The sequence below is a fragment of the Giraffa tippelskirchi genome, chromosome 12 (assembly GCF_054371585.1).
Source record: "Giraffa tippelskirchi isolate mGirTip1 chromosome 12, T2T-mGirTip1v1.2.pri, whole genome shotgun sequence".
NCBI classification, from domain to species: domain Eukaryota; kingdom Metazoa; phylum Chordata; class Mammalia; order Artiodactyla; family Giraffidae; genus Giraffa; species Giraffa tippelskirchi.
The window spans coordinates 140,634,017-140,646,243 of NC_137286.1; the positions used below are offsets into that span (position 1 = coordinate 140,634,017).

Here is a 12,227-nt window from a genome sequence, read left to right on the forward strand (position 1 = left end):
TGGGGAAAATCAAGAAAGGCCTTATAAAAATTAAATAATCAACTGGGAAAGTGGTCCTGAGTTTAGGAACAGCCCAGCCTAGTAGACTTATGGTCATAAGACCTCCTCTAGCATAGTTTTACCATGTAATTTGCAAAATTATTATTTTCTTTGAGTATTAATTTGTCAAGGTGACTAATGCGAACAGCTGCAAATATATACAGCATAATCTAGATAAATTTGGACTTGTGTTTTTGTATGTTTTTACTTAGTAACTAATGTAAGCTATTCTTTTATTCCGAACTTTGAGCATTTTACTTTTATTTATTTTTAAAAAATTTTCTTTTTTCGGTCATGCCTCCGAGGTATGTGGGATCTTTGTTCCCTGACCAGGGATGGAACCTGCACCCCCCTCATTGGAAGCGCAGAATCTTAACCACTGGACCAACAGGGAAGCTGCCTGATCATTTTAATAAGACAGTTCAAACTGAAAACAGTAGGCCACCTTGCATACAGCTGGCACTCAATAAATATTGGATGAGTCAACAGTTTTATTTATTTCGATGTCTATTAGAAGCTTTACTATATTACTATACTTCAAAGGCAATTATGAGATGTAATTAACACTGAAAAGTTAGTAATTTGTTAATGTGAATACATACAGCCAGAAGTCTTCTTCTCACTTTTTAGTCTTTGAACCTCCTCACAACAGAATAATCTCTGTCATGTAAGAGATTCTTTTTTAAAATAAATTGTTTTTTAAAAATTACATGAGTAATATTAGAAAGACTTACGACAAACTGATTATTTTCATTTTAGAATTAACAGCTAAAAACAGTAAAAGTAAATCCTGAGAGGCGGATATCACCTCCAGTACAACTGCATTTATGAATACTTTTATTCAAAAAGTCTTCCCCAAATAGGGAGTTCTAACTGATGCATCATTTGTTGTTTACTTGCTCAGTCGTGTCCAATTCTTTTGTGACCCCACAGACTACAGCCCAACAGGCTCCTCTGTCCATGGGATTTTTCCAGCAAGAATATTAGAGTGGGTTGCCATTTCCTTCTTCAGAGGACCTTCCTCACCCAGGGATCGAACCCAAGTCTCCTGCACTGCAGGCGGATTCTTCACCCCTGAGCCGCTGGGGGAAGCCAAACTGGTGCCAAACTCTGTGTAAGCGTCTCAGGCTAAGAGCTCTCCATCTCAAATCTGTCCAGTCTGCTAAGCTGTTAAGCAACAATGGTCCAGGAGAGAAAATGAAACAAACAAAAAACAAAACCCCAAAAAACTATTCTTACAGCATGCAACATCTCTCACAACTTGTTCTAGGAGAACTGTACAGCGTTCGCAAACATCAACCCTTTATAATCCAGAATTTCATAAAGACTGGCTTGGAAAATGTTTTCCTTGTTGCCGTGTCTGTCTCTGAGGTAATGCAATCCCTTCAGTAAACAGAGGCAAAGCCTGAGGGGCAGAGGGGCAGCGGTGAGGGGAAGGAGCACCGTGGGGTGGGAAAGAAACACCCCACAAGCATTAACAGCGAGACCCTGGTCAGTGCCAACACCCCCAAGCGCCCAACAGATGCGAGCAATTCAGGGAAGCGCTGCGTGGCGGACTTGGCATGGCGCTCGAGTGGGGAAGCTGCCGCTTCAGAAAAAAAAGCATGTCAGCAGCGACCATCACCCCCAGTCGACGCCTGCATCTTGCCGCCCAGAAGCCGGCGTGCGTCGCGGTGCGTTGGGCGGAAGTCACTCCACTCCTTCGGCGGCCCCAGCTCCCTCGGCCGGAGCCCAGAGCCGCACAACGAGCATCCGATTCTCGTTCCAGGAGTGGGAGCCAAGCAAGCGGCGCTTCCACCCGCGGAATGAGGCAAGTCGGATGCCGCTCTCTTAACTAAAAATAACGGGGAGGGCCGTTTTGGGAGAATCGAGCCAGTGTAGCAGCCCCGGGGTAAAGAGAACCCACGCGAACACTGCGGTCACAATTCAGATGGCAGCAACCCCAAATCTAAAAAAAAAAAACACAAGCGTCCTAGATTATGTGAGTTACACAGTTGCCCTCATTTCTTTTAAGCTGTGTGACTTAGCTTTGTGTAAGCCAAAGAAAAACGTGTCTTGAATCAGAGTGGAAAAGAGCAGGAAACGAGATCCCAAGAGTTGACAGTTATCCTGTTTTAGCTGCCTGAACTATGGTGACTGTCATGTCCTTAGTTGTGTGCGGCTCTTTGCGACCCCATGGACTGTAGCCCCTCCAGGCTCCTCTGTCCTGGGATTTTTTTCAGGCAAGGATACTGGAGTGGGTGGCCATTTCCTCCGCCAGGGGATCTTCCTGACCTAGGGATCCAACCCACGTCTCCTCTGTCTCCTGCATTGGCAGGCTGGTTCTTAACCTGCAGAGCCATCTGGGAAGCCCTGAACCATGGTAGGGAGAGCGGCCATAGCAAATAAATTTGAAGAATTTAGAACAACTGAGATTTGAGATCTTGTGTTTCATAATAGCTTAGAATTTAAAATGGTTATTCTAGAAATGTACCCATTTCCTTCCTTCTTGAAAAGGTTCTCTCCTCCCCACTCTATAAATGAGACTAATGAAATTTCTCTTTGTCATCTCAATTCCCATGAAACAATATTCTAAGGTATTCGTTTATAAAAGAAATTGTTTTGGCTATTCTATCAAATTTATTGTGCAGAGAGATTATGTATGTGTGCATGCTCAGTGGTTTCGGACTCTTTCATGACCTGATGGACTGAAGCCTGCCAGGCTTCTCTGACCATGGGATTCTCCAGGCAAGGATACTGGAGTGGGTTCCCATTTTCCTCCTCCAGGGGATCTGCTCACCCAGGGATTGAACCCACATCTCCTGCATCTCCTGCACGGGCAGGCAGATTCCTTACCACTAGCACTAACTGGGAAGCCCATGCAGACAGATTACCTTTTTCCAATCCAAAATATGTACTAGGCTTTAACAGAGAGAAATGTTGACAGGATGTCTCATCATTAGAATAATACTTTTCATTTTGGGTGTTCAGAAATAATAACCAGTGCATCACCGACTTAGTGTTTTTCTTTCTCTCTTTGAAATAATTATCCTTTTCTATAAGGATATTTTCTTCTTTAAAAAAAAAAAAAGATTCTATTCTAAAAGATCTCCCTTGGAGCTCTTCTACATAAGTACCAAAAAAAAAAAAAAAGCAGACAGAAATGTTACATGAGACTTTTTTTCACTCTCAAAAAAATGCCAGGATTCTAGAGGTTAGCACAGAATTGCTTGTTACAATAAACTCAGGCAGTTAAAAATTGTCCAGAGCTTTATAATACAGACAGTGCATCTATAAAGAAAGCTAATGAGATTATTAAAAAGGAATGTATTCTCTGAAAGATCTTTCTACCTAGCTAAATCATTCACTTCAGAACACTCAATATTTGTTCCCTTATAAAAAATATTAAATTTGTTCCTCTGTAAAAAACCTCTCTTAAACTTCAAATTTATGAGGAATGAATGCGCGACTGTTCTCTGAATTGATGTTCAGATCCGAAAGAACAAAGACCAAGTAACTTATATCATAAGTTTAAACAACAAATATCATTTATTATTATTTGTATTCAATAAGACTGAATTCTACCACAAAAGAGCTTTGATTCTTGGCTGCACACTTATAAACACGTGGGCAACGTAAGTAGCAGGGGCTGTTCTTAAATCATACTTTTGATGTTTCTACTGTACCTAACACTTTAACAATTCGTTAACAGAATTGAATGCACCTCCTGTTTATTTTTAATGATTGTTTTGACAAGCTTGCCTCACTGGTCCCATGAGGACAGGGAAGCTGATGAAGACAATTTAGTTGGAGCTGGCTTTGAAGTGAGTTAGATGCAGAGTGTGCATCCAGTTCAGCTATATATAGCCGTTTGATCCTAGTAAGTTACTTAAACTCTGTGTCTTACATGTGGACAGCAGGGAAAGTAATTCCACCTATCTTAAAGATACACAGATGACAACACCCTTATGGCAGAAAGCGAAGAGGAACTAAAGAGCCTCTTGATGAAAGTGAAAGAGGAGAGTGAAAAAGCTGGCTTAAAACTCAACATTCAGAAAACTAAGATCATGGCATCCGGTCCCATCACTTCATGGCAAATAGATGGGGAAACAATGGAAACAGTGACAGACTTTATTTTCTTGGGCTCCAAAATCACTGCAGATGGTGACTGCAGCCATGAGATTAAAAGATGCTTGCTCCTTGGAAGAAAAGCTATGATCAACCTAGACAGCATATTAAAAAACAGAGATATTACTTTGCCAACAAAGGTCCGTCTAGTCAAAGCTATGGATTTTCCAGTGGTCATGTATGGATGTGAGAGTTGGACTATAAAGAAAGCTGAGCGCTGAAGAATTGATGCTTTTGAACTGTGGTGTTGGAGAAGACTCTTGAGAGTCCCCTGAACTGCAAGGAGATCCAACCAGTCCATCTTAAAGGAAATCAGTCCTGAATATTCATGGGAAGGACTGATACTGAAGCTGAAGCTCCAATACTTTGGCCACCTGATGGGAAGAACTGACTCACTGGAAAAGACTGATGCTGGGAAGGATTGAAGGCAGGAGGAGAAGGGGACGACAGAGGATGAGATGGTTGGAAGGCATCACCGTCGATGGACATGAGTTTGAGCAAGCTCCGGGAGTTGGTGAAGGACAGGGAAGCCTGGTGTCTGCAGTCCATGGGGTCGCAAAGAATCAGACACAACTGAGCGACTGAACTGAACTGAAGACTGTAACATAATTGATAACCACACACACGTGTGTGACAGTAGATTGTTAAAAAATGGTAACTTATGTTAACAGCAAACTCCTCTACCTTCATGAGTAAAAAAAAAAATTCTTGCTGGAAACTCCCTATTAATCTTGGCTAAAAAAATCTTTTGGAACCACTAGCACAGTGACAGTTACCTGTCAGGCATCTGTCCCAGGGATTAGCAAACTTTGCAAAGGATAGGCCAGTAAGAATTTTAGGCTTCGCAGGCCAGGCAGCCTCTATGGAAACTCCTAACTCTGCAAAAACCAATCCTGAGTGACCCCACTTCAATCAGCCCCAGCAGAGACAAAATCCTGAATGAGCGGTCTGTCCTCGCTTATGAATAAGATGTCAGTTTACAAGAGGAATCCAAGTATAAGCATTAGTACATGAACGATAACATTAAGGCCCTGGCAGGGGACCAAACCTAAGCTTTGAGAAGTGCTGTGGAAAAGACTCAAGGAAACCAGTGTATTACTATATCAGCTTCTGCTGAAACTGGCTTCCCTGATGGCTCAGACAGTAAAAGATCCGCCTACACTGCAGAAGACCCAGGTTCGATCCTTGGGTCGGGAAGAGGCCCTGGGGAAGGAAATGGCAACCCACTCCAGTATTCTTGCCTGGGAAATCTCATGGACAGAGAAGCCTGGTGACCTACAGTCTGTGGGGGTCACAAAGAGTCGGATACAACTTAGGGACTTTCAATCACTCTGCTGAAACAGCCCTGCTCAAGCAACCCATAGGGATGATTCTTTTCACCTTCCCTTTTCTTCTCACTTTCCCTTTTCAATTGATTGTGTTATATAAGGAGAGAGTTCTATAGTCATGAACTCAATTTATAACAGAAGTTGAAATTATAACACTGTTGCCAGGGCCAACATGTATAAATGTATCATATCCAATTTCTACTGTAAGACAACTGGGAAGGGATGATGTAACTTGGAGGCGATCAGAATTCATATAATTAGTAGAGTTATACAGGGATTCTACTGAATCTCAATAAATGCATTGCTGCTAATAAACAGACAATTCAACCCCCGCCACTTGTGTGTGCACGTGCACGCGCACACACACACACACACACACACACACACACACAACTGGTCATTTCAACTCCATTGGTTCCAGCAATAAAGACTTTCTAAGTATTATTAACATGACAATGAAAAAATAAGAACCTCACACTCCAGGTGCATATTCATAGCCATACATTTTTACCATTTTTCTATTTTTTTCTCCAACATGTTTTAAATAAAAATAAATAAATAACCAAAAGTTTTTCCCTTCTTCAATTTTACTGGAAATAAAAAAATCACAAAAATCGATCACAACTGCTATAGCACTAAGAGCAGAAGCTCTTGGTTTTACCCCTCAGCAAGATGCTTCCTGAACATTGTGAATGTTGAACCACAACCTCTATGTCATGAAAAAAGCAACCAAGTAACAGACATCACTGAAAACAGCTGACACCTTTGACCCACACTCCTTCAATGTGATAAACTTATACGAACGGACACCTTCCCATCTGTTAGAACACTTGCTTGACAGAACAGAAACACGAAGAAGAGGCAAAATTAAGATGGCAAACCACCACGCTCACTGTCTCTGAATGCTTTACAGTAGCCAAGGAAAGACAGCAGGAAAAACAGGGCACCCAGGAGGTCTGCACGGCCGACGACACCAGCAACCTTAAAAGAAGGCAGAGGAAAAAGATTTATGTTAAAGAACATTTACACGAAACTTTGGAAACACAAAAACATCCTTAGAAATAAAAAACCTTATGAGACTCGGCCATCTGTTGAAATAAATCCTCTAACTGTGGTGTGATCTGACTACTGACTCTTTTCACTTTTGGTCTAGGGTCTGGGTCAGCTGCTTCCATGGGAAGGCTGGGTTGACTCTGACCTACTGTGGCTCTTCTGTGGGTCGTCCACAGGCAGCGATGCCCGTGTGCAGGGAAAAACCCCATCACTCGGCAAGTTGTGCCCGCAGCCCCAGAGACCTCTGCCCTGATCAGGTGCCTGGGGTGGATTTTTCAAATGGAAAATGTTATCAGCTCAAAGGGCATGATATTTAAAAAAGAAAATTTGACTGGAGACATGAAAGATAGGTGGGAAGTAAGTGTTACACGTCATCAGGCAGAGAGAATAAGACACAGGGATGGTGGTTCAAGGCTGCCTCTGCCTCTGTCTTTCCCTCCCTTTAGAGCAAAACCAATTAAGTGGGTTAACCTGGAAAGTGAAAGGCTTTAAAAGAAGTTGACCAGTAAGATGAAAACAAAGCACGATTTGCACCATTTCTTCCCTGCTCCTCACCGTTTTCTGCATCTGACGATGGCCCTTTTCTCCACCTTACTGTCAAAGAAGCAACACAAAATGGGTGCTTCATTTCTTTCAAGCCTATTTCTCCAACAATTGTTCCCCAAAAGTCTCAGGTCAACCCAAGACAGAGAATTGTGCTCCCGAGTACTGGTCTAGTCGACGTGGCATCCTTTTCTAACTAGCACCCAGACAGGACATGTATCAGAGCTTGCACTGTGACCCTCAAGGTTTTGCTTTAGTTCCTGGGAAGTCCAACTTAAAGTGAGAAGTGTGATGTTGGATCCAAAGGAAAGACTAGCCTGCAAACAGACGTAAGAGAGCATACAATGAATGTGAAAATCTCTGTTTTTACGTTCTGTGCCCAAGTGCGTGTACAAGCCACAACTCAAAGGAATGCCCTTTAGGAGCAGTTTCCATCCAACCAGCATGGCTCCCGATGCTGGCGAGGCAAAAACCCATCCGATGGCGAGCTCCTGACGCAGGGGCATGCGATTGCTAAGAAGATTGACAGCTGAGTCCCACCTGTGACTGCCAGGCACGTGAAAAAACTTCCTCCCGGGTAGGAAGCTAAAGACAAATAAAGGTTCCACAGGTCTGAGCCAAGGAGGCCAGTGTGCCGGAGGGGTAAAAAGGATTACTTCATGAAGGCAGTGAATACCTCATCAGACTTCTGGAATCCTCTGGCCTGTAGCTTGCTCTATCAGAGACGCAGTGAGATTGAGGATGCAGTGAGACCCCACAGACAGAGTCCGGCCCACAGTGGGTGCTGGGTCACTGTCAATCTGACAGGTTCACATGGTTGGGGGTTTGCGGGGGGAGAGGGCAGCAAAGGACACGGCAGCTTAGGGAGAAGCAGGTACGGGCTCTGCGGCTCCGCAGCCAGTGACAGAGGAAGCAGCTGGGCCTCCCATCAGGACCAGAGAGGGGCACGAGCAGCATCTTCCAGCTGCGGCTCTTCACAGGGCCCGAGGTTGGTCCAGCATCCCAGAGCCTTTCAGAGGAGACAGTAAGCAAAGCTAACCCAGAGAAGGGCATCCAAGAAGGTCCTGAGAGCAAGGGGGTCGGGGAAGCAGGGGCTGGGAACGTGGAGGGTCAAAGAACAAGGCTTCCTGTACTGCGTGAAGGGGAGGGAAGTGGCTTGGATAAATACCAGGGATAGGGGCCAAAAAGGCCAGTCTAAACCACTTGTTATCTGAGTGGCTGAGGTACATTTAAAGACTCCCCCTAACATAAAATGTTGTAAATCATCCAAATCTGGAAAGAAAAAAAAAAGACTTCCACTAAAATGAACTTTAAATATCATAAACTCATTTTTAAAGCAAACATTCTGCCTTTGGCTAAGTGAAGATACTCTCAGGTCTTAAGGAATGTACGTTACGTCATCTGACGTGAAGAAAAACAGGTTTTAAAAAGTATGGCGTTAATGAGAACCTACTGTATCGCACAGGGAACTCTCCTCAGTGCTCTGTGGGGACCTAACTGGGAAGGAAATCCAAAAAAGAGGGGCTATGTGTGTAAGGATAACTGATTCACTTGCTATACAGCAAGAAACTAACCCAACATTGTTAAGCAATTATACTCCAATAAAAACCAATTTAAAGGAGATAAGAAAATGAGTCTCAAAAAAAAGTGTGACAAGTGTTTCAGAGGACAGAGTATTTAGTCCTTCAGTGAATTTTTGGCATAAATTAAAGAAACATTCTATAGGAAGAAAATTTTAAAGGCTATCCAAGGAGGCACTGAGTTGAATTGTTTGGCCAATGTGCATGGGTACAAAGAGATTTTTTTTCTTTTTTGTTATTTGCATTAATATGTATTTTCAGGCAAAGTTATTTATAAAGACTTTTTTTTTTCTTACAAATAATCTGAGACACTCCCATCAGAGTTTTCTGGAGAAGTCACCGCCATTCCCCGAGTCCGTAACACAGGAGGTGGTGGCATTTCCCTGCTGGGCACAATTTGCATGCCCCTCATAGAAGGAATGAGGGGACGGGGGCGGGGTGTTTCACCACCTGATTCCTTCAGTATAAACTCTGGCTTCACTGGATGGCTCAGACAGTAAAGCATCTGCCTATAATGCAGGAGACCCGGGTTCAATCCCTGAGTCAGGAAGATCTCCTGGAGAAGGAAATGGCAACCCACTCCAGTATTCTTGCCTGGAAAATCCCTTGGACAGAGGAGCCTGGTAGGCTACATTCCATGGGGTCGCAAGGAGTCGGACACGACTGAGCGACTTCACTTTCTTTGGATGAGCAGGAGTATTAAGGACACCTGGCCTTCCCTCTCTGACACCTGAATTCAAGCAATCGGAAATCTTCACCAGTGCTTCGAGGAAAGAAATCCTGCAGTGGAGCTCATGTCCTCAGGGAACCCCCTGGGGCTGACATCCTTATCTCTAAAAGGACAAAAGGCAAGCAAACCCCCTCCGTTGTTAGCTCTCCTCCCTCCCCTGGGGACCCAACCCAAAGCCCAGCGACTTTATTTTTGGGGCTTAGGTTAAGTCCCTAATTTGTCCTCCCTGGCTGCTTCCTCTTCTGTAAAGCGGAAACTGTTATGCTGCTCCAGCTGATCCCATGATCATATGAAGTGTGAGGAAGTATTCTGGAAATCACAAAAGCTCTCGGCTGACAGAGGAAAACTGCATCAGACCCCTTTTCAGGAAAAAAAGGCAATCTCAGCCTCTGGCTTTAGAACCAGAAGCTGGGCAGGGTTCACCATTCACACCTTCCCAGTGTGGTCTCATAAGGGACACAGAGAGTATCACCAGACATCGTACCATATGGTCATTATGAAGTCTTGGCCCATCGGGGCCCCTGCATTTGTCCTAAGGGAGACCTGCCGTCCCCACAAATCACCGTTCTGGGTGTCTGAAAGCTGGCCCTCTATAGCCGTAGGAGCAGCTGAGGGAAGCCTGTTTTAGGGAACAAACCAACGCATGGACCGCATCTATCTCACACGAGGGCTGAGGCGGCTGGCGGACAGTACTTACACACTCGGTGTGCACCGGGTGCACGGCAAACAGCAGGGCGGCCAGCAGAGACGACCTGGGGGCCAGGTTCAGCCTCCTGCCCTTGCTCGTGTACTGCAGGCCCCCGAACAGCACGGAGAAGACGTCCACCAGGAGCACAGAGATGCCACCGTGCAGGGCGATGTTGACCATGTGGAAGCTCACGGGGTGGAAGCCTCCTGACAAATAGTAGTTCATCCTGTAGGGAGGGAAGGTATTCACACCGGGGGTGCAGAAGCATGTGAAATAAAACACGAACTGGCTGGAGGGAAAGGCTGGTGTGTGAACATACTGAAGGAGGAGAGCGTGTGCACAGTTGATAAAAATAGTGTCAAGATAAATAATGCCTGTTAAGCTAAGAAGGGTGACGATGAGCTAAGAACGTAATTAACTGCAGAGGGGAAAATGGGAGATAAGGACCTCTCAGAGGAGTGGGACAGAAAATACTTGGAGAGGAAATGCCAAAAAAAAAAGCTAGACAATTATTCAGGTGCGGTCAAGGCAAGGCTGTCTTTCAGAAAGGTAAACAGACCACACGTTACTCAGGCTGCTCCACAGGGACCTGGATTGAAGATGGTCAAGTGACTTGTCTAATTCCCCCATCCCCAGTTCCCCAAAATACCCCTTGACAGTCTGTCCACCAGCCTTCTGAACAATGAAGCACTTCCTCCCTGTCAAGGATTCTTGTCTCTGACTTTTTCAATCACCAGTGGTTCTGATTCATCATTTCTATACTTCTTTTTGTGGCTCAGCTGGCAAAGAATCCGCTTGCAATGTGGGAGACCTGGGTTTGATCCCTGGGTTGGGACGATCCCATGGAGAAGGGAAAGGCTACCCACTCTAGTGTTCTGGCCTGGAGAATTCCATGGACTATAAGTCCATGGGGTCGCAAACAGTTGGACACAACTGAGCGACTTTCACTTTCACTTTTGAGGGATCTACACGTAGATTATGCAATACACCCGAGAAACAGCTATGCATGGGAACTTCTGTGAAATCAATTAATCTATTTAATGCAAACAGCTCCCTGATTCATGGGGGGGTGGGTGGCAAGATCATCTTTAGTTTCATTTTGTTTTTGGATATCGATGTGGTCACAGAAGTGAACTGTTAGTCGTTCAGTCGTGTGCGACATTTTGTGACCCCATGAACCTGCCAGGCTCCTCTGTCCATGGAATTCTCCAGCCAAGAATACTGGAGTGGGTGGCCATTGCTTTCTCCAGGGGATCTTCCTGACCCAGGGATCAAACCCGGGTCTCCTGCATTGCAGGTGAATGCTTTACCTCTGAGTTACCAGGGAAGCCTGATGTGGTTCACAGGAGGGAGATTTATAACTTACTTTTTTTATATACTGAAAACAAACACAGTTTAGTTAGAGGCTACCTGTTGCCTTGACATATTGTTTCCTCCAGCTTAAGTTGCAAAGGGTCCAACCTGAGAGAACTGTGCAAAACAGGGACTACTTCATCAGAGCATCCTTGCCAGGGGCCCGGCCGGTCTCCTCTGTGTGGCTGCACGGGTCACTGCCTGCACCGCGGCTTCTACGTCCGTGGGAACCCCTGACCGGGGCCCCTTGTTACACCCCACCTGGTGCAACGTCACGCACAAGCCTCGGGTTTCCCCTCCCCCACGGCCGTCCTGTGGCACCTCACCTGAAGGTCAGCACGGTCAGGGGGCGGTAGGACTTGTGGCTGGTGTTACTGCTCAGCCGGCTGCCCCAGAAGTCATGATGCCACAGGTCCCCCAGGGGCGTCTCAGCGCGGAGGTCCTGCAGGCAACACAGCAGACGGTGGGGTCGGGACTGCGCCCTCCCCCTGGGCAGAAGCCCTCTCTTCTCCGTGTCTCCCACTGGTCCTGGGTCCAGCCACCGTCACCCTCACACCCAGCACCCAGCCAGGCCTCCTCGGGGCTCCACTGTGCCTGCCTCTGCACGTTCTCCAAGTGATCTCTCCCATCCCCTACGAGAGACCCCGCCCCTTCCAGGACCAAGCCGATGTCCTACAGGGACACCACAGTTGGGGTGCTCTGGCCCCTCAGCTGAACTCCACCGGCGCATCTCCCAGACTCTGGCTCTGCCCCTGGTCTCTGTCTGGTTCCCAAATGGCCCCTGCTGCCACCCGCCCCAGGACGGT

The 12,227-nt window shown here is 45.8% G+C and overlaps 1 protein-coding gene across 7 annotated transcripts in view; it reads right to left on the reverse strand.

The window, feature by feature from the left end:
- The window catches only part of TMTC4 (transmembrane O-mannosyltransferase targeting cadherins 4), a 55,918-nt gene that overhangs the window by 32,423 nt on the left and 11,268 nt on the right, over nt 1-12,227 (reverse strand). For 4 of the 7 annotated variants that reach the window (XM_081548998.1, XM_081549000.1, XM_081548995.1 and 1 more), the window contains 3 exons: nt 11,748-11,863; nt 10,078-10,294; nt 6,368-6,455 (listed from right to left, as the gene is read on the reverse strand). In XM_081548998.1, the coding sequence (XP_081405124.1) occupies nt 6,368-6,455; nt 10,078-10,293 (304 nt within the window). In that variant the 5' untranslated portion in view covers nt 10,294; nt 11,748-11,863. Of the gene's footprint in view, nt 1-6,358; nt 6,456-10,077; nt 10,295-11,747; nt 11,864-12,227 lie in introns of all 7 variants that reach the window. The other 3 variants (XM_081548996.1, XM_081548994.1, XM_081548999.1) reach the window with 2 other exon arrangements.